Consider the following 27707-nt stretch of genomic DNA (forward strand, 5'->3'; position numbering starts at 1 on the left):
CATCGGTAACTCTACTGTGGAAAAATAATGGAAAAAAGCCCACAACTGCATGGAAATACCTAGAATTGATGGAATCGTAGTTCAGAAGTACAAACTCATTAAATAATCTCATTAACCATCATTAATTGATCAATCCTTTAAAATTACAAGCCTTTTTTACGAGTGAAACCTGTATGCGTTTTGTTTTATACGGCCGATTATTCTTTCTGACTCGCTTTACTATCGCCACAAAGGTTGTTTTTCATCTTCTGCGTTATCTTAAAGCATAATTTGGCCATGTGTTGCCATGTTTTCCATAGTTTTGTTAAAAAATCTTTCGATGTGTTGTTCCCTTAGTAATGGCGACCGTGGCTTCAAAATTTGTTTACTAAAAATACAGAGTTGCTTGATCCAGTTTTTTTCGAGATTAGTGGTACACACATATCTAAGTATCCAGTTGATCGGTATGAACTTCATCAGTTGGTCGGATGGACTGCGCAAGTTTTCAGTCATGTATTATTGGCATGTTTTCTGTCTTCTTTGGCTTGTTTCTACAAATACATTTTAAAACTCGTTGCCTCAATGACCGCCTACATACCCTCTCCACTGTGCGTGAAAAAAGTAGCCACTACACAACCATATAGATATTACTCGGTGGACAAAAAAGCGCTTACGTGTAAACTGTGAACAACAAGACAACAACTGGTTATTTAAACGATAGTTTGTGATGACTTCTATTTACAATATATTTATTTCCCATGAAATCAATGGTTGTTCACCTCATGATACGTGAATGATAATCAAATGGGAGTCAATGGTGAAATAAGTACAAGAAATGTACGAAACATTTTAGGCTTGATTCAAATTATAAGTCAAAACTTTGCACTATCCTTGGATATTAGTTATTTGTTAAACCGGAAGTCTGTCAAGCATTTTGGCTTTCTTAGTGGTTTGGGAGTCTATTTATCTGCAGGCATTTATTTGAAAAAAAGAGAATAGAATCATTGGTTTATATGTTCTATATTTACACGTACGTAAAAAAATTACGTATTTATTAGCTCTTTTAGCCTTCACAACGTTTCTTTGTTATCTTGCATTTGGGAAAAAATTTCTATTCTCGTTCTTTTAGGGAAGAAGTTTCCAAACTAGGTTTGTCTATTTTTGTCGATGCACGAAACGCTGACCATAACAAAAAGACTTTGCAGATCATCGGGAAAGCTCTAGTTTTTTTCGAGGTACGTTAAGTTTGAAGCAAGAAACGTTCGGAGAAATACTAAGCCTCATCAGTGAATTTGCATTATAAAATAGCTATTTAAAAACACGGGCACTGATTGGTTGAATGCTCGACACGAACATTACGTCATTAAAATCGATAAATTTACTATTGTTTTTAAAAAACCATTTTATAAAGGAAATACAAGACATATTTACTTGTTCCTATTGAGTTATAGAAGACAGAAGAATGAAAGAAACAGAGAATGTTTTCTATTTCTTAATTAAAGGTTGTGTTAAGCAAAAAACGACCGTTACAAATTGACGTTGTACTTATTTCAGTGCATAATTTTGCTCTTAGAAGTTAATGTTTAATTCTCAGGAGCAGAAAAGCTTCAGTAGTAGTAACAAAGATACGTAATATATGCAAGTAACTTATAATACTTAACCACGTGCGGCCCCTACGGGTTAGCAAAGTGATAGGCATTAATATTATCATCACGTCTATTACTAAAGGTCTTTATTTTTCATACACCTCATAGAGCGTAGAGTACATTAGTTACCAGGCCTTTTATGACGGTCAAATTGGTCACTACGAATCGACAGAATGTGATTGAACACGGGCAAATGACAAAATGATGCAACTTTCACTGTACATTTACTCTGTAATTTACAAATAAGCGAAACAATGAACTGGGTACTAGCTCAAAGTATGCAATCGTGTTGTCTTCATATTGGATGTTGGCTTACGTAATTATCAATTAATACACAGCAATTTAACCATTGATCGTGTAAAATAGGAAAATACTGTAGCAAAATTTGAAAAGACCAAAGAAGGTCAAATTTACCTTGTCTGGGCAATGATTATTTTCTCAGCGAAACAGATTTCAAAAAGGCCATTGACCAGTTTTTTGACCGAAAATGGCCAAATTGGCTCATGTATACCGTTCTGTTACTGTTGCAAGGTACGCCATTTTTGCGATCTTATTTGGTGAACCATAATGATATTAAAAGAAAACGAACTTTTGTCTGTTTGTGGGTCTAGCTTTGCTTCACGTTACTTCTGAAAGTCATTGGAATTTGCTAAAATTTCGTCAATACTTATGATTTTTAGAAGGAATGTGAAACATACTTAAATTATCAAAGCAGAGGACTACGAGTTTCAAATATATGTTTTATTTAAATTTGAATAATTCACTCCTTTCTACGTTTTTCAACTTTGAATTTCTTTTGTAATCTAATGCTTGTATTTCGTATCCTCATAGGAGATGAAACCAGGTAGCGTGCACATTGCGTACCTCCTGGGACGGAAGGATTCACATCTATTGATGTTCAGTGCTGATAAACTAAAAGAAAAACTTAAATTTCAAGTGAGTTGAGGGATGTTGGGGTAGGTGGGTGGAAAGACTCGTGTTGCCCTTTTCCGAAAAGGTTCATGAAAATTTTTGTTTTTAGTTCAAATTGCTGTCGTCTTTTGATGATGTGCTATCTTCCATTTCAATGGATCAAATTCCCACGACCTTCGGCGGAAGCTTTGAGTACGACCATGATGCTTGGCTGCAGTTTCGATTGGTGAGAATTTTATCACGTTGTACTATTTTGTACTTTAATGCGTTCCGTTAACATTGTTGACCTTGACACAAAATCTTGACACATTTCTAAAACAATTTGTTATAGACTAATATGTCTACGTATAACATTTTACATTGTACATTTGATGATAAAATTATAAAATTTGAAACACGTTGATGACATTGTACATTTTGACACGTGTTAATTACTTTGTACATTTTGACACGTGTCAATTACTTTAAACATTTTGACACATATTAATTACTTTGTACATTTTGACACATATTAATTACTTTGTACATTTTGACACGTGTTAATTACTTTGTACATTTTGACACATATTAATTATTTTGTACATTTTGACACGTGTTAATTACTTTGTACATTTTGACACTTGTTAATTACTTTGTACAATTTGACACGTGTTAATTATTTTGTACATTTTGACACGAGTTGATTACTTTGTACATTTTGACACGTGTTAATTACTTTGTACATTTTGAAACATGTTACTTACTTTGTACATTTTGACGCATTTCTAGTCTCTGTCGAAGATTTTAACATTCATTGGTAAATTAGACTATAAGATGTCCAGCTATGACACAGTTCATGTGATAGGTTTTTCTCGAACCTTCCTTGTGCGTGTTTCTATAACAGTTTGCCTCGATTACGTGCAGTCAAATCTCTCGAAGGATCGAATTAAGCTTTATTTTAATAGGATTACTGGTCGACATCGATTTTTGTCTATCGAGTTTTTTTCTTTAATCGTTGTAGCTTCATAAAACAATTCTATGTTCATTTAACTACACTTGTTAGAGGGGACCCTCTCTACAAAAACTTGTAACATGGGACTGTTTCTTTTATAAACTTGGAAAGAGCTGCGTCTGTAATATAAGTTTCGAATAGGGGAGTGTCTCTAGTATAAACTTGGAATAGGGGAGCGTCACTAATGTTGACATTGAAGAAGGGAGTGTCTCCAAATAACCTTGAAAAAAGGAGTGAAGCTTTTCTAACATTTAGTTTTGAATATTGTGTTTTTTAGAAACAAGAAACCTTCATGACGGGTTGTCGAAGTGCAACAAAGCTGGCTTTGACGGCAATAGATGAACTTGGGATAAGAAAATTTGGTGAAACGGTAGAAGAATGTCAGAGATTGCTCGAAGAACACGATAAAAAATTGAGCGCCATCTTTTCAGACAGCCGCCTGTCTGCGTTACAAGTCGAAGGTGAACAACTTGTGGCGGACATACAGCAGACAGATTGCTCAAATAAAACACAAGACTGGAAATATACCATGGAAATTGTCTCGAAATTATATGAAGAAATGAATCAAGTGTTCTCCAAGCTGGAAGTTTTGTATAGAAAACGAAAACATGAGCTCAAGGATTGTCTACAGTTGAAATGCTTTCAAGAGGAATACGCTAAGGTATGAAATTATTAAGATGATTGCCCAGTTTACTGGAGTTCTAATACCAAAATATACAATATCTTTGCCATTGTTATAAAGTAAACTGAAGTAATATTAGTGAATTTGCACTTTGCTCTTTTAAAAATCTATTAAGTTGCTTTTAAGAATCTTTTTCATCTCTGCTCTAAGAATCTTTTTCATCTCATCAGTGAGTCGGCGTTTGATTGTATTCAAATGAACATAAAAGCAACGTTAAATGACGCGATAAAAAGCATACTGATTCTCAGTAATTTTCATCTCATCAGCGAGTCGGCCTCAATGGTTTTTGATTGCATTCAAATTAACATAACAACAATAAAAATTTTTAAAGAATATTTAACTCCTGCTCCATTTAAAATAACTCTGGCTATTGCTAAAAAAACCCACCGGCTTCTGCGAAAAAGTTTCCATGACCGAATATTCATGAAGCTCGAAAGTTGAGCGTACCGATTCTTAATAATGTTTATCCCCGCCAGAGAAAAAACTCGCTAAGACCCCGTTTACACGATACCGGTAAAGTTTGAGAGCGATTCAAAACACTTACGGTTTGGAGTTATGTTCACACGACGCCGGTATGAAAAAGTATGGAACCGTAACACTAACCGTAATAGTTTGAAAACGGTGCAAATAACTATACCGTTTCCTCTACGTCGGAGCAACTACTCGTAAGAGTTTCGTTACGGTTCCGCAAAACTTTTCTCTGCTATAAATGACGCGGTAAAATACTCGAATGCAGTCAGCACGGCGGTAGATATGGTTAGCAAAAATAGGAAGACTTCATATAAATATTACTGATATAGCTTGAAAGCCAACGTCAATCCGGTGTAGTGTGAACATGACACCAAAACGGAGCAACACTCTAACGGCATGATGTGAACAGTTTAAAACTCTACCGGTTGAGTTTCATACCGGTATCGTGTGAACGTAATATAAGACATCATCAATAGTAAAAGACACAAGAAAGACAATAATGTTAAAAGTGTGAGTGTAGATCATTTGTCCTTGTCGCGGTACTGATATCGTCTGGTTTTCCAAATATTGTTGCAACTAAATTTGCAACTTTTGCTTTGAATGAAGAAAATTCTTTTATTTATATGATTTTGTAGTTTGATAAGAAACATCGGCTTGTCTCTATTTTACTCAAAGAAATTATCGTTCTTGGACTATCTAGTTGTCAAAACAATAGAGCGACATGTTATCTGTCATACAAAAAACGCGCTATTTCTGTGGAAATTTTTGCTTGCTCATCAACAATAACCTTGTATTTTTATCACGCTTTTCCTCATGTTAGGGAGATTGAAAATTGTTTGGTAAATATGCTATGTACACTTTGCAGTGATTTTGATTTTAACAAACAAAGACTTGAGAACACAACTGGTCAAATCCAAAACACTACAGTTAGAAGATTCGGAACAAAAACTAATGCTATAAATTTTCTTTAACCTCAGTTATGAATAAAATAATAAAGTCATTTATTTCTCCAGTAATTTATTATAATAATCAAAGGTTATATGAACATTGAAGGTTTTCATATTTAACTTTAAATATTTATTGTTTTGGAGAACATTTTCTTGCTTATTCATATTCTTGTCCAAAAGGTAAAACTTCAGCAAAGGCTTCACGTCTTGGTTCATTCATTGAAGGAAGATATGTCCATGAAGAACTACTTCCCATTTCGAAACACTCCACTGATTTAAGTTCTTCACCTTTATTATTCACACCTCCCATAAGAACAATTGTATCACCAGTTATAACAACACAACACCATCTTTTCTTTTCCAACATGGATGGTAAGGCTGTAATCTTACCTGTTTTGATGTCATACATGATAACACTGCTCAACCTTTCTTTTCCACCATAACCTCCAAGAAGAACAACTTGATCTCTCCATTGAAGTGTTGCCATTCCACACAATCGATGAGGCAATGGAGGCATTTCCTTAAATGTAAGAGCCCTTGGATCAAACTCCAAAACTGAAGAGAAAACTTCCCAATCTTTTCCATTTCTTCCAAAAATAAGAACTTTATCATCAACAACCTCAGCTCCATAGGCATACCGTGGTTCAGGAATACGACACTAGAATTAGTTGTATTACTTTTTTGTGTCAATGCGCTGTGCTTTTTATTATTATTTTTTTTCTAATAACCTTTTGAAAAAACTGTATTTCTGGAGATTCTGTTCAAACAATGTTTAATCTGTGAAAGCGAATACATCGCACATTTCAAGTGATTGAAAATAGTTAATTTTATTTACTACTTTTATAGTTCGATGTTGTGTTGTCATTTTGACGTTATGTAAGTTTGAAAGATAATATTTGCTGTTATTTACTTTCTGCCTTTCATTCAACACACAACAAAGTAAGTCTAGGTAAATGTAAACAATGCGAATAAAAGTGTTGAATTTGACTAAATTCAAGTACAGTTCATCGTATTAAGTATAAGTTTCTCGTACTACCATTCCACACACATGATAATTTTGATATTTTTGATCATTTGCATTGTCTACATTCGTATTATTTCTCGAGGATTTTATTGCTTACTTTCTATCATTTTTTGTAAAGTTTTATATAGAGCACGATAGTCCGTTAAATGGATAAATGAATTTCTTGTTTTGTTCTGTATGAATAGACTGCTGAACTGTCAATATTCCGATTACTGACAATATCATATGATACAGTTGAATGGTTGAGCCTTGTTTTTTTTTAATTAATATTTCTGAAGATTTTACTTAGACCATGCCGTAAACTTTCCACAAAATTGAACAAATTAACAATCAAGTTACCCAATATCACCGACAATGTTTAATTATAACACAAAATCAACAATTATATAACAAAAAACACGAATGAAGTGCTTTAACTGACAAGTGGGCAGAAAATTTAAAAAAGAAAAGGACTTTGTGTTGGTTTCATGCTCACTTGAGCATTTGCTCTTTGATGTAACCTACATTTGAAAACACATCACAAATTGTCCGGTTTCGCTGTTTTCGGTTAAACACAGATTAAATTTTTGCAATTAATCTTATGTGAACCCAACTTCTATTTAAATTTTTAGTCAATATAGTCTCTCTGGCTTTTCCACCCTTTCTACAAGTAAACAAAAACTTTGCATTTCCTTTTTTGGCCAATGTTGGCAGTTGGCACGTTTGTCACGATCAGTGTTGCCATTGACTATTTTAGAAATTCCCAAGATTTAGGGGATAAAATTCCCAAGATCCTTTAAAGTATGCCAAGATCCCCCAGGTACAGCAAAACACTTATTTCCGGGGAGTTCCTTTGTCATGGGTACGCCATCAACGCATCATTTTTGATTTGATATTACTTCAAATCAAAAATCTTATAAAAAACGATAGTTAATACAATTTTTTTACATGATCAGGGAAATTTCGTGAAGCATAACAGTTCATAAAATTGTCAAACATGCTAACCAGACCCTATTTCAACAATCTCTTCGCTTATAATGTCATAAACATCAGTTGCATTTTCTTCCTGTTCCTGACGCTGACCATGTTTATTAAAATACTCTTTCCGACAATGACCAGATTGTACGTCTTTTACAAGTTTAGTTGACGGCTCCCATGTGTAGCAATGTGCACCTTGTCGAGCAATAGCTTGTTTTGCAATTAGTTTGTTTCTCAAAGTTGAGCAATGCAGGCGTTTGGTTTGAGGAGTATTTATCATGCTAACTTCGGAAAAAATTCTGATGAGTGAGGTAAAAGAAGAAGGTTACACATAAAATTTCCCAAAAGTTCAGACTTTTTATTTCCGTTACCATCTTTAATAACTCTGATCTCATCCCAAAACTGAGTTGGGGAGTTAGCCATGCCTTTAAGAGAAACTGTGGCATATAACAATTGCCTCCACTGATCATAAAGTTCATCCAACTGATCTTCAGACACTAAAGATTGAAAATGGTGTGCTAATACCGCTATCGAGCTTAGTGATCACCTGGTGGACAATGCCTCTGAAGGGTTGACAGCTGATAGCAAAGCTAGAACTCCATCACTTTTGAAAGAAAACGTGTTTTTTTATTTGGTTACATAACTCAACGAAGAAGTTACGACAATGGCTTCTGAAACGTTGTTCTTGGTTACCCAAAGACAGTTGAGTGCACAGGCATTCGCATCTTCCTCCGAGATGAATATCATTGGGAGGCTTGTATATCTTTACGTCGTTTGGAATAATCTCGTCCAACGGTGTTTCTCGTACTATATTGTCTTTGATGAACAAGGCTAAAATGCTTCTATACTCATCTGACATAAAACTGTACAGAGTGTGCAGCTTGAAATCTTGAGCTTGAAATTGAACATTTAAACTATCAACGTTTTACAATATGTATTTTAGGAATGCCAGAATATGTTTGGTTTCATTTGTCGTCATGGGTTCATAGATCTTGACAGCCCCGTCTATACGATCACATGGAGACTCAGATTGCAAAAAAAGTTTTAATGCATCCCATTGCTTTAAAATTCTTGCAACAACTTGGCCTCGGGAAAGCCACCTCGTCTGTGAAAGTTTGAGAACTTTATGATGAGGTGCTTTCATAATATCTTGTATGAGACGGAACTGGTGTTGTCGCTTACTGCTACGGGAAAAATAACAGTAGACGTCTTTCACAAATCCTTCCAATCAAGAAGGTAGGCGACTACTTGCATGGTGTGAGCAGAGAACAAAGTAGTGACAAATACAACCAAAGTCAAATGCACCTGGTACATCTTTTTTTAAAAGAGTTTGGAAACCTTTTCCACCCATCATTGTCGAACATCGCTAGCAAAACCAGTAATATTAGTTTGTGGTATTGCTCGTTCTTCAAAAAAGTTTTTAACATCCGCATACAATCCATTAGCAGAGCCATTTTCTACTATAAGCGCAGTCAATAAAGCATCAGTCACTTTCCTTTCATGGTAAAATCTGACAACAACAGCAAGAATTTAGGAGACCGAAACATCTGTTGATTCGTCTGCGATCCGAGAAAATTTGATTTTTTGACAGATTGCTGATAGCGACTCGACTTCCTCTCGCGCAATTCCCTCTTGAACAACATATGATGCCTTTGTTTTTTTTAACTGCGTATTCTGCGCAATTTTGCGGGCTGGAAAAATTTTTTTCATTAACTCACTGAAACGATCCGCCTGAATGAAAGTCGTTCGGTGGTAAGGTAAAAAACCAGACAACAAAACTTTGGCTCTAGCTGTCATTTCGTCAACATCTGGCCCTGTTTGCTTTTTGAAAAACTTCCTTACGTGCAAAGTGTTTTTCTAGGCTTTAAATGCATCATTATGCCTTTTTGTAGCTTTATGCTTCATCAAAGCCGACTTGTTGGGACCGTTGAATGTATGTTCACAACTTTGCATCTTAGTGTGAATTTATTTCCGGGGTCTTTTGAAATACAGTCTTGTAGTTCTGGATCTTTTAACCATGCATCGTTAAACGATTGCTTGTACCATTTTCTATTTCTTTATTTTGCTCTTTTTCTTGGTGAAGGTCACTGGTCACGATATCGTTTACTATCAACTGTTATTTTCAAATTTCAATAAGGGAAGAAAGAATGGTTGCTCACGTGACTACACTGACCTTTTCCTATAGCTGGATTGTGTAGTCAATAGTGTAAAATTTATTGATGTTATAGGCTATCGGTATTCGACACGATTTTTGTAATGTATGGTTTAAATGTTTTTTTTAGGTATTAAAGTGGCTACAGGATGTCGGTATGCCTCACTTGAAAAAACCTGTGGAGATTGCAAAGTCATATAAGCAGGCGCTCAGTTACCATGATAACTTTAAGAAATTCCTGACTGATGCGAAGGTATTATTGTATTACGAAGTAAAAACTTTAGTATGTCACTTTCATAACAAGCACATTAAATTTCATTAATGGTAGAACTTTTTACTTTCCCTCCTCTCCTCTGTCAACATTTTCCTTGAAATGAAACCGTTACATCTAGAGAAAATCTAAAACTTCGAACTCAACGTTGAAGAAACACAGAATGCATAACTTTTCTCATGCACTTAAAATATTTGTCCAGAATCATACTACTTCAATCAAATCTGCAAAAAATTAATCCCATGCTGTATATATTTATATCGCGCAGTACATCTTTGTCCCATATTAGACAAATTTATTGCCGACACTATATATGTTCATCCCAGACTGTGTTACTTTATACCACTATAAATCTTCATGCTTGATTATACAATTTTGTTCCAAACTATGCATGTTTATCACTGAGTGGTAATAATTTATCCCACATATTTGAAATCTTCATCCCAATTCGAACAACTTTATCCGACGTTATACATCTTTATCCCTGAATGTAGAATTTTATCTCACTCAATTGAAGTCTTTATCCCTGAATATAATACTTCATCCAGACAGTACAATTTTTGGTCAGTACACGATTTCTCATATTTGACATTGCTCAATTCTTTATTAGAGTTATATACTCCAAGCTCAAAATTCACTAGAGGATGGTAGCGATATAGCTCAGTTGGGAACTATTGATTTCATTGATGAGAAAGAAATGTCAAAGGTACTCAAGACAATACTGGATCAATTCACTACAGCACTGGAGGAAAGACGTGTCGCTTTGGTCACGTGTATTGAGTTTCATAAAACGATCAGAGAGGTAATGTAAATGATTTGTCTGAGTGCTTGTATCACGTGGTTTCACTTTCGTGTAAATTATTGGTCTGATTGTTTATACCACGTGGTTTCTTGTTCGTGTAAATGATTGGTCTGAGCTGTCATATTACGTGTTTTATCAATCAATGGATAATCCACTTAGATGAAGCAAAAGAGAGAATGGAAAGAATTTCAACACGAGAAATTGGAGACAATAACTTGTAAATCATCATGATACACAGTGACGCAGCCAGCCTGAATTTATACCATTGCTTTACAAATATTTTTATGTTGACCTGTCGTGAGAACAATAGATTTCTAAAGAAATGAATAATGATAATCTTTAGGAACTTACGTAGCAGGAGTAAGTCTGCAGGCTGGCTAGGTTACTGATGACATTTCATAAACTTTCCTTCCTTCTTATCGTTGGTTTACTTCTTTTGAAGAGACTAGTGGAACTTTTGATCTTCCCAATTACTGTGTGGAATAGTTAAGTATTATTTCCATTAAAGACATCTTACGTCATTACAGTGTTCTGAATGGAGAATTCAAGCATTGAAACACATGGCATTCATGAATATGGAAGCATCAAACTCCTCTAAAGGTGTCGCTTCACTAAAAGAAAGCATGGAAGGATTTCTTCAAGAATTTCCCATGTGGTCGAAGGAAAGATTAAATAACTTAATTGAACTTTCTGGTAAATTGAAGAATGAGGATCTTCAAAATCAGGCTGAGAAATCTGTTGCGGAATACAAGGAAGTCAAGGAAAAGTTTTTAAAACGTCAGGAAACATTACAGGGGGCGGCAGTATGCGTACAGGTATGTTTTATGGAGACGTGTTGACCTTGCATGTATGGTGGTGTTAGCGATTTTCAACTGATGTCAATTGATATTTTTTGCCACCACTTTATGAAGCCACTTCTATGGAGATAACAGTGAAGTCATTCATTTTTCTATTTTTTAACTATTATTGCAATGATATTTCCCTCTACATGAAACCAATCTTTCAATTAGATCTTCTTTTACCAATACGTTTTCATCTTTTGTTGATCTATAAACGTTTTTTTTTGCATCGTAAAGTAATGACTTTACAAGAATGATGCAAATGAATTAAAATGGTTTTGCTTTTCAGACAGCTGGAGAAGATGATGAACAAACTTATCAAAAACTTTCAGAAACAACCAAAAAGTAAGTTTGCGAACTTCACATAAAAACGAAACATCAAACTATTTTGCATAAACGCTCAAGGCCATTGTTATTTTCTAGAAAGTTGTTGCATATTGTGGATGAAATGGCCACTACCGAAAGAGATTATGTCAATTTCTTGAATTATGTAATCCAGGTAATCTCGGATCCTAATAAATCAAGAGTTTACGTTATCAGTAATTTCGTGAAATTTCTTCATGTAGAATTATGTGAAGGAAATGGAGAGCGATGATTTGCCGGCGTCATTACGGGGAAAGAAAAATTTAATATTTGGAAATATTGAAAAGTTGTATGAATTTCACCAAAGGTAATTTTTCTGTTTCAAACTTGTTTACAAACATGTATTTGTTGTTTAATCCTGAAAGTACGTATCGGTCAGCTTCTTTGATTTAACTGCTCCGGTTAGTAGGGGCCTGGAACATAGTTTACTACACATACGCTTGGCATGTGACATACAGGGGTGTCTCACTTGGGACTTGCGATTTGCAATGCATGATTTTCTCATCATTATAGCACATTGGACGTTCAATTAAACACTTTAATTATTGACCTATCGATAGCGCTGTAGATAATCATGAACGCGAAGGAATAATCGAGAGCACTAGTCGACAATTAATAACATTTACTTATGCCTCATAACAATTCACAATATTCAAGTAGCATTAGCGTGCATTCTGTAAAATAAACGGAAAAAAGTCAAGGAACGTTAAGATCAAGCAAACTTTCAAATAAGCATGTACATACTTTGTACGAAAGATGCCGGTCCCAAGAAATGTTGTGTGTCGCGTAAAGTCTTTGGCAACTGCAATACAGTACTTCTCTGTCATAAAAAGTACATGTAAATTTATTTGAATGTCTGCATTATCTTAATGATCTTTCCTTTAATTTTATTGAATGTACGTTAATGATACATGAAAATTCCCGATTGATATGCGGCATAAATAAATGCTATTGATCGTCAACAACTGCTTTGACTCTTCTTTCGTGTTGATGAATATTCTACAACGCTTTTGATGAGTTAAAGCGTGCAATTGAGTTTTCAATGTGCACTAATAACAAGCAAATGGTGTAGCTGCAAGAGGAATGTATAGTTGTGTTCAATTACGTTTAGGTCTCCATGGAAATTCTTGATGTCAGCTGAGTCCAATGAACTGCAGTTTTTTATACACCCAGTACATTACATTTAACACAACACAAAACAAAAAATATACAGTATAGAGCCACTCAATTGAATTTTTTACTATGCATATCTTATTACACTCAATGGGGGATCTATAGGATAGGTCAAGACAAATTACTGCAGCACATGTATTTACATTTCTATGTACCTTTGAGCCATATCCATTGGTGAAATTATATTCTCTAAAACTTCAAAACCAATAGTGTTTTTCTGAAAGTACTTTTAGTTTGAAACTGAGCAGCTCAAAGTTCTTGACGAATGCTGGATCCGCTACTGCGCATGTGGTAAAAATCTCTAGTTTTAATGCTTAATTTCTTTACACAGAAATTTTTCACAAGAACTTGAGCAATGTCTAGAAAGACCTTATCAAGTTGCTGCTACGTTTTTGAAATGGGTGAGGAAACATTAATTGTTTTATCTTGAAGTGAAGGAAAATTTTCACGAAACGTTTTGATTTATTTTTGCTGTAGGAAAGGCAGTTCTTTTTGTACGCGTTGTATAACAAGAACAAGCCGACATCCGACAAACTTCTTCATGATCATGGTAGTGCTCATTTTAGGGTAAGAAAATACCTTCGTACTTGCTCCTTTTGTTACTGAAAAGTCCTCTTTTAACTGCAAACCTCTTTCACTTTATCTTCAGCTGCACCCTTTGCTCCCTTATAGCTGCTGCCTTCCTCTGTCTTTAGCTTTTACCTCGCTCCTTTTAAACGACTTCTTCCCTCTGCCGTCAGCTGCTGTTTCGCTATTTACCAGCTTCTTCTTCTTTCTTCAACGTCACGTTCTGTAAAGTAAAAGCCTTTGACAACATAGCATTTTTATTTAATTATCTGACACATTGCTGACGATTACAATCTTCCGTTTTAAGAAACGACAAGATGAACTTCATGATAAACTAGATTTGTGCAGCTACCTCCTTAAACCTGTTCAACGCATTGGAAAATACGCTTTGTTTTTACAGGTAAAAAAAGATAATTGATGTTTGATTATATCCACCTTGAATGGAAAATTATATATGCCTGGTTTCCTAAATATGAAAGAAAACGGACATGGATAAACCGAGCTTTTGATATTGAATTTTTATCTATTTATTTTACGAATCATTTGCTTTTTGTGCTAGGAAATGATCAAGGTGATTGAAGTTGATTCTTCGTCTACAAAACTTCTACGGGTAAAGTTCTCGTTATTTTATACCTTATTGACTTCGTTATTTATAAAATCTCAACATTTCATTTTTTAGCATGCTGAGGAAATGGTTAAATATCAACTACGACATGGCAACGACCTTTTGGCTATGGACTCTATACGGGAATGTAATGTACGTTTGATTTTATTTCTGTTTTTTACATTATTTATATTTATTATTTAACTTAATACAAACGAGTTTTCTAGTTTACTCTCTTGTTATTTCGAGAACATTTGCTTGCTTTTATGCATATCTCTGTTCAAAAGGTAAAACTTAAGCAATGGCCCTACTTTGTGCTTCATTCATCAATGGAAGATATGTCTCACTACTACTTATTGAAGAACTACTTCTCATTTTAAAACACTCCCCTGATTTAAGATCTTACCATGAAAATTGCAACCTCCCATGAGGACAATTGTATCATCTTTTATAACTACACAACATATTCTTTCAACCTCCAAGAAGAACAATTTTATATCTCCATTGAACTGTTCCCATTTCATACAATGGATAAGGTAATGGAGGCGTTTCCTTACATGTAAAGTCCTTGGATCAAACTCCAAAACATTTGATAAAGCATTATAATCTTTTCTTTCTCTTCCAAAAATGACAACTTTTTCATTAACAACCTGAGCTCAATGGTTCTTTCGTGGTTCGGGTATATGACACAACTCTTTTAAAACATGAGATGTTGTATCAGTAATCTGTATTTCAATGATCAGATCAGGTATTCCTTTAATAACAATAAATCCTCCAATGTAAAGGATTTGTTGTTTATCAACAACAGTTTGATGATCGCAACATTCATCAGGAAACTTTCGAGGAAATGTCTTCCATGCCAAAGATAAATGTTTAAGATCCAAAGTCTCTATTGACTGGCAGTATAAATAATCGATGAAGTATTTCTGTGCTTGTTTTCTATTGACGCAGTCTGAAACCATTTCCTGCCTTTCCATGGAAAAATTTCAATGCCCTTTGAGGAGCAAAGGGGAAAACCTCCAGCAATCAAAATACCACCATTTACTGAGTTCATCTCTTCTTCAATTGGTGAACACAATGTTTGAACAAGTTTTTTTTCAACTTGTTCAAACATTGAAACATCATGGCTTTCATTTCTTTGGTCACTGTATATAAATTTTGTTAAACATTTTCCATTTCTTGCTTTGATTTCGTCATTTCTTTCTTTGAATCATTATTTCTTTCCACAGTTGCGTATGTTGACCACATAACGTCCTATTTTATCTATCTGTATTTACATAAGGACATCTTTGTGCATTAACTCGTAGATGTTCTTCGATACAATAACGACAAAAGATATGTTCCTTATGCTGACACATTCTTGCATCTCTAACGACGTTAAGGCAAATAGAACAGTAAAAAGTGTCGTCAACAGCCGTCTTAAATCTTGACTCTTCATATCCACTTTCATAATCATAAGGACGACAAGATATTTCATATATTTTCCCGTATAATTCAGTGTTAAATTAATTCAAGTAGTGGCGCTAAACACAGGAATCTAGTCCGGCTTCTGATTGGTCCATATTTTTCTCAATACTATCCCTTAAATAAAAACCATAACCCTAACTCTAACCCAATATTTTTGTGTTATTTAATTAAAAATTTCTATAAGGATATTTAATTAAAACTACCCACAATCGATCGACGTCATCTTGCTCGCCAAAATATTAATTTTTGTGTAAAATATGAGTTATTACCAAAAGCCAATCAGAGTCTTTCTCCGCTTTTCCAGGGAAATCTGCGTCACTGTCACAAGCATTTAGCTGCCGATTCGCAGTATCTACATTCTCCCGCCTAATTTTCTCTCCCCTGTAGAGACTACACGCAGGCTATTACAGCACTGACTATAGACAACGGCCTACGTTAGAAAGTTTGTGTACCAACTTGGAACAAACCCCATGAACAGATCACAGTATTTACCGGCACCTTATAAACGACTTATTCACAATACAAACAAACGATCAACTAAACACATTACACTTCACACTTATTCACAATGACAATACCCATTTCCTGTACACACAATACAATGACGTAAGAACCAGATAACAAATACGGCTAACCTGTAGTTTACTCCTCATTTGACTCTGAAGATGACTACCGCTAAGGTTGTCGAAACGTCAGACAATAACAACAAAAACAGTCCGTCTCAGGACTATACCAACTTGGACGATCTACATCTACAAACATGTAACGATACTCCCGGGTTTAAACCATTTACTTTATTGCTAGAAGATACATTAAAATTTGCAGTCGACGTTAGATAAACACGTAAGTTAAAAGCGAAGAATAACAACGCCTAGTTTTATATTTTAAAATATTGAAGTAAAACAAAACAAAGACAAAAAAGATAAAACAAAACAATACAATGAAACAGGTCTTCAAAAGATATAAACAAAAATAGGTATTACGCGATGCGTACATGTGGGTAGCCTGTTAGTTTTGTGGACACCAAGTAAAGTAGATCAAGGGGCTGCTTCCCGGCTAGCCAACATTTAGTGAGGCTTGAAATTGTTCGAGAAGATTTATCTGATGATAAGTATTGAATCGTTTCCATTTGCCAAAATCATTTATCGCTTGGCTGAATCCCTGTTACATGGGCTCATGTAGTCAACTTCTAAGGGGCTGTTCACATGGGCTCGGTTAGCCGGGATTCAGCGAGGCGTTGAATCTCGATTCTGTTCTTATTCTTTATCTTATTATTTATTATAAGATAAATCTTCTCGGGCACTTTCACGATATTCTGATTTAATAACTACGCAAAACATTTGAAATTGAAACAACCAGGTTTGCTTCATTTAAAAATTTTAACAGGAATAACTTGTGGAGCTTAACAACAGTTGTAATTTTTAAGCTTGAAGTTTTGCCCCCTTTCAATGCATTTAACGCGTCGCTGAATCCCTGTCAACTTGCTCATATGTGCAGCCCATAAAAAGCCAGCAATAATGATATCTTGATCGTTGAAATGCGACCCATCAATCGCGCAACAATCCATAGGTCGTTCTAAAATCACGAGTGAGCGAATTTTCAATAGCTTCTCGATATTGACCAGGGATGTACCGGGTGAGAAACAAATTCCTATAATAAATATTAAAGTCCAGCAGAGTGCTTTTAAAAGAGCCATTCAATAAAAAAATAATGTACATGATGTATAAATGTATGCATGTAATAATGCACATATGTAGTACATTATTTTTGAATGGCTCTTTTATTTTTGTATTGAATGGCTCTTTTAAAAGCACTCTGCTGAGCTTTAATATTTATTATAAGAATTAGCTTCTCAATGCATCATTTTGCTTTAGGTCAACTTAAAGGAACAAGGAAAACTCTTACTTGTGGTAGGTTTGAGTGAAATTATTTGAACTTCGATTTTTTGATGAGCTAAAATTGTCATTTTTTAAATTAAGGATGATTTTACCGTGTGGCAAGATAGAAGGAAATGCTTTCGTCGAGTTTTTCTTTTTGAAGACGTGGTTATCTTCAGTAAAGCAAAGGAACAAACAAGTGGAGCGGATATTTTTATTTATAAAAGCTCACTTAAGGTTTGTTTTTACGTGGAAATGACTTTAAATTAGCTATGGACATCCAAACCATGATTAGCTATTGAAATTCTTCGTCAACGTATGTTTGTAACGCGATAATCTCGACAGGTTTTTCCTTCTTTTTTCCTGTTAGGGTTGGATATTGATATTTTTTTTCACAAAATTAGTCAAAGGAAATTTTTTGAATATAGGATAGATTTAGAACAAAAGTGTTTCGAAACATAAGTCATATCACACTGTAATCTGCATTCTAGTATGCAAACATTACCATTTTGAAATTTGCTGGCAGCCACTAACTACGATGTACAAAAAGATGAAAATTGTACTTTTGAAATTTGCTTCCATGAACTGAAATACTTTAACCAGGTTTATATGCAATAATTGTCTCATTTATATAGACGGCTGACATTGGTCTGAGGGAGGCAGTTGGCGAAAATGTTCTTAGATTTGAATTATGGCTTAGAAGAAGGCAAAACGCCAGAGATACGTTTACTTTCGAGGTAGACATATTTTTATATTGCTTGCATGTCTTACATCTAGTTAATGTGACTAAATATTGAAATTTCATATTGGTTTGATTCCTTGCGTAGACACCAATAGTGACACTTGAAATTATGTGGAAATTTTACGATAAACCTGCTCCTGTAAATTTAGAAATTACATGCCAGTCATGTGACGTCAAATTGGCAATTTTGGCGGGCTGCTTCAAAATTATTATTTCCAACTACAACATGAAATTCAAGTGAATTTTTTTATGGGGGTTTCCGCCAACTTGGTAGTCAGGAAAAACAATCGAGCTTAATGTTCCAAAGCCATTGTCAAAGAATCAGAAATTCAACTCTGAGCCGGAAAGTAGTCGGAACTGATCTTTTTTAATTTCGATTGGTCGAAATATTTTCGAATCACAACAGCAGTTTTGATGGCTTAGTGTTTCCATTTTACTCCAAAGATATACGAGAATCAGAAATTCAATTTACAATCGTGGTATTTGAAAGCTGGGAGTTTGAATCTTGTTTGTACCACATGTTTTTATATGTGCGCATAGCTGTGTCAGAATTTAACTTTTGTATATACGTAATGTGTTACTGTATGACAAATCTGTAGCTTTATTTTTAGGCTAAAAGCATAGAAAATAAGAGAGCTTGGGTGAAAGAAATAAGAAGATTGTTAGAGTGTCAGGCAGTCAGAAACAAAAGTAATGTTTTCTTTATATATACACCCGTGTCATCTATTTTAATGATGACAATCCCAATCTTTGTTGTAAAGAACAGTGGAATTTCTGCCATGTTAGATTAGATTTACTTTCTAAGCAAAGAAAATTCTTGGTTAAAATCATGTTCTATGGCGGCCATTACATGACCCTCACAACAAGAATATGCCTCAAACAACATAACGTTCCATAACTACAACTTTGGTTTTTCATATTATTTTATGACACTGATTTTACAGGCTATTGAATATGAACCTTATAAAAACTTATAAACATCGTTCATTCTCTAGGGTACAGTGAAGCTGAAGCGACAACAGGTATCAGTGTTGGTAGTCAACCTGGAGAACAAGTTCTCACGACGCGATCATCGATAATCGATGACTCATCGAATTTTAGTCCGACAATAACAATGCAAACCATTTCTTCTACATACAACGAAAACATGGAGAGACGTCGACTTATACGGAGAATGTCAACTATGAGACGAGGCAGTACCAACTGCCGAGCAAGCGGCAGTAACTATTCAAGAGAGAAAAAATCTAGCGATGAAACACATAAATGTCATCTATCTTAATGATGATAATCCCAATCTTTGTTGTAAAGAACAATGGACTTTCGGTCATGTTAGATTAGATTTGCATTGTAAACAAGGAAAATTCTTTGTCAAAATCATATTGTGTTTCGGCCATTATATGACCCTCAGTACAAGAATATTCCTCAAACACATAACATTTCAAAACTAGAACTTTGCTTTTTCATAATATTTTATAACCACTGTGTTTCATTAATTTATTTTTGCACATCACCTGTTTGAAGTTGAATTGCTTTTTTTTAGACACAATGACAATAATTATTTTCTTATTATAACTGAGTACATCAAAACAACGTGATGTTTTTATCTATGATATGAAGATATGGAAGAAACTAAAACTCTGTTTTAAAGTATCATCATAATTCACAATTGTTCTTGTAGTTTAGTTCGTGAAACATTGAAGACAATGATTATCTTGTTACTATACCTTAGTACATCACAACAACTTGACGTTATTGTCTATAATATTAAGATATGAAAGAAACTAGAACTGTGTTTTAAAATATCATCATATTCAATAGTTGATCCTGAAATTCAGTTGATAGAAGATTGGAGACACTGATTATCTTATTATTTTGTCACTAAAGTTGATTGCAAATGAATCTTATACAAAACTTATACACATTGATCGTCCTATTCTCTAAAGAATTGTCTATCCGAAGCTACAACAGGTATCAGTGTTGGTAGTCAACCTGGAGAACAAGCTCCCACGCCGTGATCATCATTGTTTGATGACTCGTCAAACTTTAGTCCAACGATAACAATGTCAACCATTTCTTCTCCATACACTCAATACACCAGCCCTCTTATGGACAAACGTCGATTTATACGGAGGGTCTCGAGCTTGAGACGAGGCAGTACCGACTACCTAGCGAGCGGTTTAACTATTATGCTACAAGTGCCCCAGCTAAGTCAATTTCTTTTCGAAAAAAGTCAACAGATGAAGCAAAATAGTTGATGAGGAAAACGAAATCCAATCCATTGGACGAGGTGAATTCTGGAGATGATCAAAACTTCGAAAGACGACCTTCGCTTAAAAAAAGACTTTTCGGTTCAAGAGGAACAAAATTTGTCGACAAAGCGCCGCAAAATGATTCGGCTAAAAAAATAGTGCAAAATAACGATATTCCGGGTTCCTCTAAGGATGGAAAACCCAACATTGACTATAATTCAACGAAAGTGGCAAAAGCTTCAAAGCGGAGGTCGTTTATATGTATTTTTACAAGTTCACGACCTCCTAGCGTAGTTTAAGGTCAAAATAATATCAACGATGGGAAAATTCATCAACGGAGACAATCACATACTAGTGCTATAAATACAAAAAGTCCAGAAAATACATCACCTACTAACAAGTCAACCAAAACTGACAATGTCCTTGAACAATCACCGTCACAATCTAGCTATCACACATGAGTAATTCTCGGGGGTTTAAGGGTCATGGGTTGAGAATGACGAACAGGGTGGGTACTACATTTGAAATAATTCCTGATATTCCGTAATTCTAACGTCCCATTTACAAGTAATAGTTTCCACAATTGTTTACACCGGCAAATGCCAGTTTTGAATCAAAAGTTAAATAGTGGCAACGATTATTGCCATCATAAATAAAAATGATGTGCAAAAGCTTTTAAGGGAAAAGAATGCGGTAACATTAAAAAGCGATGAAGCTCGCTTCAAATATATTTACAACATATTTAAGCGAGAATAAATTCAAGAGACCGTCCCAAAAAGACAAATTAACTGATGTTGTGACAATGTTTTACATCCAACTGCCTTCTTTCTATTTCAGTTGAGATGAATGACAAATCAATTATTGAATTCGGCTTTCGCATGATAAATAACTCAATGTCATCCAATAATTATTTGATGCATCTCAGGAGAGAGGCATTGCTTACTTTAAAAGAGGTCTGGTAATGAGCCTGAAATTACAATAAGGCATTTCTTCTAGGTTCCGATTAAACATTTTGGGTGAGGTGAGGGAAGGGTATGATAACAAGACGTATGGGGATGAATAACTTACGAATTGTTTACATCTTCACTGTATGCTTTTGGAAAAAGAAATTTTAATAATAGTTTGCTTTTTTTGTAGGTTTGATGAAATTGTGATTATGAATTGTTATTATAAGTTAATAATGTAATTAAAGCACTATGATGGTAATTTAACATCGGTGATGTAACACCATATTGGGAAGATGTAATTATTTCGCTCGCCTTTTGTAAGGCATAACAGAATTTTAGAGGACACGGAAAAAAACACTCACATGTTGTGAAAAATCTACTCGCACCTTTATCGAATTCTATTGAATATTTTCTGGTTGTTGACTCGACTATCACAAATCAACACAAAATGTAAACAAATTAGAGACGTGAAGAGTGGATTGATGTGTTGAAAATTTGGATTTTTCCAAAACATGCCAGAAAAGAGATACGTTGAATGTTGAGTTTAAATATTTTTATGCAGCAATACCTGACATTGTGCATTCTTTATTGGACTTCTGCGCAGTAAATTACAACATGAATTACGAAACAATATATTACATCGTATTATGGACCCCTAGTTTTAGGGGCTGCTTACTTGAGCCCAGTAACCGAGATTCAGCGAGGAGTGAAATGATTTTGAGTTGTTGAAAAGAGTAAAAAGTTTAAGCGCAAAACTTACAACCTTTCTTAAGCGTCATAAGTCATTTTAGTCGTAATTTTCAAATCAGGCTAAATTATTTGTTTCATTTTAAAGGTTTTGTGAATTTCCTAAGTCAGAGCAAAGAGTAATGGTTCAAATAAGTTTTCCATTGTGAAGTATTTAGTCTTTTCCATTCGCCGAAATGATTCAACGCTTCGCTGTCAATGTCACCTTCCCAGGTTCAACATGCTCTCGTTGTCTACTTGTCTTTGTTTCGTATTTATCTAGTTAAAAATTGCTGGGTGCCTAATGGTACAGTTGTGGATGCAGGTGTATCGATCGCACCTTCTCGGGTTTCCAAGCGAATTTTCCATCGCTCATACGTTAAAAAATGGGGAAATATGCCAAAAAGAGTTGTTACATGTTTTTAAATGTAGATCGTCCAGGTTGGTATACTCCTGAGAAGGACTGTTTTTGTTGTTGTTGACTGACGTTTCGACAACCTTAGCGGTAGTCATCTTCAGAGTCAGAAGATGACTCGATGTCAAAGCTTTAGTATAAATCGCCATCTTATTAAATTCTTATAAATGTTGCAGTATATCCACTGCAGTCTTACGCAGTTTTGGTAAACGCTGTTGTTACTCTGCTTTTTTGGTTTATAACCTTCCGTCGTTGAGAATTCATTCGAGTCACCATCTAAGTCTTCCTCAAGATCAAACTAACGTTGAAGTGTTTGCGTCCTTAATGTGGTCTTTCAAACTTCTTTCTCATAATCGATTTATACACAAGTTTTTGCTATTTCAGTATGATTAGATTTCCTCGTTGCTCTTCCATTGCCTTTGCTGTTGTAGTGTCTGTTTGCTTTATATGTGTTGCGTCAGTCGTAACTTTTAAGTGCCTTCATGCTTTATCATGCATACATAACTGAGCACTGATGAATCCCACAGGGCCACATTTTCAGTCTTTGAATAAATGATTGGATTATCAATAAATATAATTAATTTTTGTTTTGTCCCGTTGATTTTTACTTGTACAAGGTTAAAAAAGGAGCTCTTTTGAAATCAGGAAATTGACAAATCGTTGAGATTCAATAGCCCGATAATCATGCTAAGCTCACACATGCTTAAAATTTAGGTCCATGTAACATCTGAGAGATGCTAACTAGTTACTATAGATATGATCTGGGTTAATGAATAATTCTAGACACAATGAAATACTATTCAAAATAGAAATAATAAATTATTAAGACCGAATATTGATACACATGGTTTTCATTTGAAAAATACGAATAAACAAAAACGCAGACCGAAAGGTAGACAAAAACAAGAAAAAGCTGGATACGAAAGTGAAAAAGAATACAGTAGACACATAAGGTAAATAGAATCATAGCAAAAAAGATTGACCTAAAATAAAGAATGGGGTAGATGGAGAGAAAGAAAAAAGAATACAAAAAGAATAAAAAAAATGTAGACGAAAAGATAGACATGAAAGTAGAGAAAAGATAGACAAAAAGGTAGACACAAGAAAACACACAAAACAGTCAAAAAGATTGAACTTAGAAAAAGATTGAAGACTAAAACGTAGACAAAAACATGAAAAAAGGTGAACACAAAGGCATAGAAAAAGAATACAACAAGAAAGACAAAAATGTAGACAAAAAGAAGTAGACACAAAAGTAGACTTAAAATGATAGAGAAGACCCAAAAAAGTAGACACGAAGAAAGACACTATTAGATAGACTTAAAGACAAAAAAGTGCACAAAAAATCACTTCAGTGGCCAAAATGGTAGACTAAAATATTATTTTAAAGGAAGACAAAAAGTACATACAAAAACATTAAAAAAAGATACACAGGTTTCAAAAGAATACAAAAATAAAGACAAAAATATACACAAACACACAAAAGGCCAGCAAAAAGAGTTGACACAAAGTTAGACTTTAAGGTAACACAAAGATAGACACAAAAGTAGTTTTAAAAATAGACACAAAGACAGACATATATGTAGACACAAAGTTCAAAGAGAAAATAAACACAAAGAAAGACACAAAGTTAGACACACACAAAAAAAAACGGAAAAACACAAACGTAATTAAAAACGTAGACAAATAAAAAAGGTAAGCACAAAGTAGACAAAAAAGTAAACACAAAGGTAAACACAAATGTAGGCAAAAGAAAATTCTTAAAGGCTAACAGAAAAATAGACGAAAAATCGAACACACTAAGGTAAACAAAAAAGTAGACACAAACGTGAGGAAAAAGATAGATATGAAGAGAAAGACATAGGTTGACACAAAAGAAAACTCTAAGGTAGAACATAAAGATAAACAAAAAATTCATAAAGATATACCACAAGTAGACGAAAAGGCAAACAAAAAAGTAGAAAACAAAATAGAAGCAAAGGTAAACCCAAGCTGTACAAAAACGTTATACAAAGAGACAGACATAAAGATATACACAAAGGAAGACACAACTAATAATCGATAAGAGTTAACAAAAAGATAGACAAAAAAGTATACACTTTATAGTCGAAATAAGGTGGACATAAAATGATAAAAGAGGTAATAATAAAAGAAATAAAAAAAGTAGACAAAAGAAAAATAGTAGTAGAAAAAAAAAAGATCCACAAAAGAGAAAACAACTGAAGAACATAAAACATAAAAGATGACAAAAGGCAACAAAAAAGGCCAACAAAAAGGCAGACACAAAGGAAGTCTTATACACTAAATAAGACATAAAGGTAGACACAGATGGAAAAAAATATAGACACAAAGAAAGAAAAATTAAAACAAAAAAGAAGACAAAAAGGAAGACACAAAAATAGAACTAACTAGGTAGACACAAAGGTATACAAAAATGCATATAAAATTGTAGACCTAAAAAATGGTGCATCCTAAAGATTTTAATGATAAACCTTTAAAGAAATATCATGTTTTAAGCATTAACAAGTTGCCAAATTTAATGTAAAAAGGCAATTTTTCTTAACATTCATTGCTGACATTTAAACAAACACTGCTTTATATCTACTTGACGCAGTTCAAAATTCTTTCAGTTAACTTACATATAAAAGTGAAAGCCTCCTAACGAAGTGACGAAGAAATATCTAGAAAACAAATGAATAGTCGTGTGAGCGATAGCATTAGATTCATAACACAGTTAATTTTTAGTTAAATTTTCCTTGGCTTTCTTCAACGATGCAATTGCATGTCAAAACACAGTCATCAGATACAATAGGACTCGAGAAATAACACATCAACTGTTTTATACGATAATTCTTGTATGCTGGTGCTGTAAACGTTATCGTCGAAGTACGACTCCAGTCTTCCTTGCTGCGTAACATTGAATATTGAGTCTCTGCCTTTATCCTGGCTTCTACTTCTTCATCCACTGCAGCACGCGAAATGGAAGTCATTAATGATTGTTCCAAACCAACTGTGGTTGAAATAGACGAGTAAGATGAAAACTCGAGGCCAGTGGTTACGGATACTTTTCCTGACAAAGATTCTGATCCTCGTCTGTTGTCTACGCTCCATATTGTAGCAGTTTTGACGTCTGCTCTGAACCTAGGTACCAGTTTCCATGATTCATCATCTTGAGCACGTCCTTCACCAGTGCCCCATTCGTCATTTTCTTTTCCCCATTTTCTTAGTCTTGCCTCGTTGTAGATAAAATTGTATATTCGATAGAAACCGTCTTAAATGAAATTTGTCGACATTTTGTCCTTAATCATATCATACTTTAAATCCTTATGTAATGAGCAGGAAATGACCTAGAACCCAGTCTTCAAGATACCGAACTTGGTAAGAGAAAGGCAAGCCGCCATCTTGAAAGGTGGCAAAACTGACGACATGCACGAGTATACTATGCTTCTTCTGAGTTGATAATTTAGGTGTAGTTTTCAAAATGTTCATTAGTATTGGTTTTTCAACGTTCTTTTGTCTTATAATTGATCGAGTGTTATGATTTTTGCCATCTTTCAAGATGGTGTCCTTGCCTTACCATTGACAACGTAGCTCAACATCCAAGAGATTGGGTTCTAGTAACTTATATAACATTTTTGACTGAGATCTTTCGAAGCCTTTAGAAGTTGTGGAGTGCTCCACACTCAATATGTCATAACGCAAAATTGTTAAATTTGTGATGAAAATATTTAATATTAGACCATTTGTTCGGTTTTCAACTTTTGACTGAAATACAGTAAAAGGTTTATTGCTTTGAAAACTCTGTACAACTGTAAAATCTGTCATTCTTATCATAAATGATCAAAAAAGAAACCAAACTCGTGAATTTACTTCCGTAAAGGACACCTACACTCCAAAAAATATGGAGTCCGGACAGCTAGACAATCGTGGCTGCGCATGGTCCTGGCTATAACATGAAGAAAATTTAGGTTTTTACTTAGCATACATACCACCGGTATCTTCAAATCTCCACAATTGATTGTCATGATAAGGGCCAGTATACGAACCAACGTCTTCAATTCCAGGTCTCCACTTGGCCAGTCGAAATGCAACATATTTCAAATTGCAGATGTAGTAATATCCGGGATGTTTTGGTTCTTCTTTCAGTTGCCATAACTGATCTTTATCTGCCTTCTCTTCAGTAGTGCCCATATCTCTGGGATCAGTTCCCCACATCGCCAGTTTCGCATGGTTATACAACTTATTGGTAATGAGGAAAGTTCCGTTGTTCAGTTGCATCTAGAAATTGATAATTGAGAACATTTTTGACTTAATTTATGGATTGTTATCGAGGACATTTAGGATTTAAACTACACAGTCAATGAATCATTTAAAATAAGCAATCTCTTATTGAATGATATCTCGGCAGTCACTAGTTATATTTTTTTATTGAAAACAATAGATTCGCTGAATCAGGTATACAGAAGCCGCACCTTGATCATTTCTCTAGGAATTCTACAACTTAATATAGCCACAAGAAATGCACAGAAAAACTCCTACATTTTTTTAACATATATGAAAGCAAATAGCTATTTATAAAAGGTCGATACAATAACATAGAGGTTTATTAAAACCTCATCTGTATTGGTTTTTAGTTGGCAACAATAACAAAACAAAAACAAAACTCAACCAAAATATAATTTTCAGTATGAAATGTTAGCGTAATGGATTTGATACTTTTGGTCCATGGATTATGCAAAGTAAACCATAAAACTAGAACTAAAACGAATCCTATAAAAATACTCTCATATGCAACTTTTTCCCTCGCTTTTTTGTGCAACAATACATCATAGAAACTTTGTCCATTTTGTTAATATAGAGCGGTCATGAAGCAAATATGTATGTTATACTTGAATGATTATGAA

The 27707-nt window shown here is 34.4% G+C and overlaps 1 protein-coding gene across 1 annotated transcript in view; it reads left to right on the forward strand.

Annotated features, from left to right (window-relative positions):
• Nucleotides 1-20208, forward strand: part of LOC124436351 (pleckstrin homology domain-containing family G member 4B-like) — a 43668-nt gene extending 23460 nt beyond the window's left edge. The window contains exons 5-24 of the mRNA XM_046986270.1: nucleotides 1109-1214; nucleotides 2457-2561; nucleotides 2647-2763; nucleotides 3806-4189; nucleotides 9892-10014; nucleotides 10643-10834; nucleotides 11362-11649; nucleotides 11963-12018; nucleotides 12097-12172; nucleotides 12240-12343; nucleotides 13541-13610; nucleotides 13687-13776; nucleotides 14084-14176; nucleotides 14336-14386; nucleotides 14456-14533; nucleotides 17722-17757; nucleotides 17827-17961; nucleotides 18360-18461; nucleotides 19078-19156; nucleotides 19462-20208. Of these exons, the coding sequence (XP_046842226.1) occupies nucleotides 1109-1214; nucleotides 2457-2561; nucleotides 2647-2763; nucleotides 3806-4189; nucleotides 9892-10014; nucleotides 10643-10834; nucleotides 11362-11649; nucleotides 11963-12018; nucleotides 12097-12172; nucleotides 12240-12343; nucleotides 13541-13610; nucleotides 13687-13776; nucleotides 14084-14176; nucleotides 14336-14386; nucleotides 14456-14533; nucleotides 17722-17757; nucleotides 17827-17961; nucleotides 18360-18461; nucleotides 19078-19156; nucleotides 19462-19745 (2569 nt within the window). The 3' untranslated portion in view covers nucleotides 19746-20208. The remainder of the gene's footprint in view (nucleotides 1-1108; nucleotides 1215-2456; nucleotides 2562-2646; nucleotides 2764-3805; nucleotides 4190-9891; nucleotides 10015-10642; nucleotides 10835-11361; nucleotides 11650-11962; nucleotides 12019-12096; nucleotides 12173-12239; nucleotides 12344-13540; nucleotides 13611-13686; nucleotides 13777-14083; nucleotides 14177-14335; nucleotides 14387-14455; nucleotides 14534-17721; nucleotides 17758-17826; nucleotides 17962-18359; nucleotides 18462-19077; nucleotides 19157-19461) is intronic.
• The last annotated feature ends 7499 nt before the right edge of the window (nucleotides 20209-27707 follow it).

Source organism: Xenia sp. Carnegie-2017, unplaced genomic scaffold, assembly GCF_021976095.1.
Source record: "Xenia sp. Carnegie-2017 unplaced genomic scaffold, XeniaSp_v1 HiC_scaffold_16, whole genome shotgun sequence".
NCBI classification, from domain to species: Eukaryota; Metazoa; Cnidaria; class Anthozoa; order Malacalcyonacea; family Xeniidae; genus Xenia; species Xenia sp. Carnegie-2017.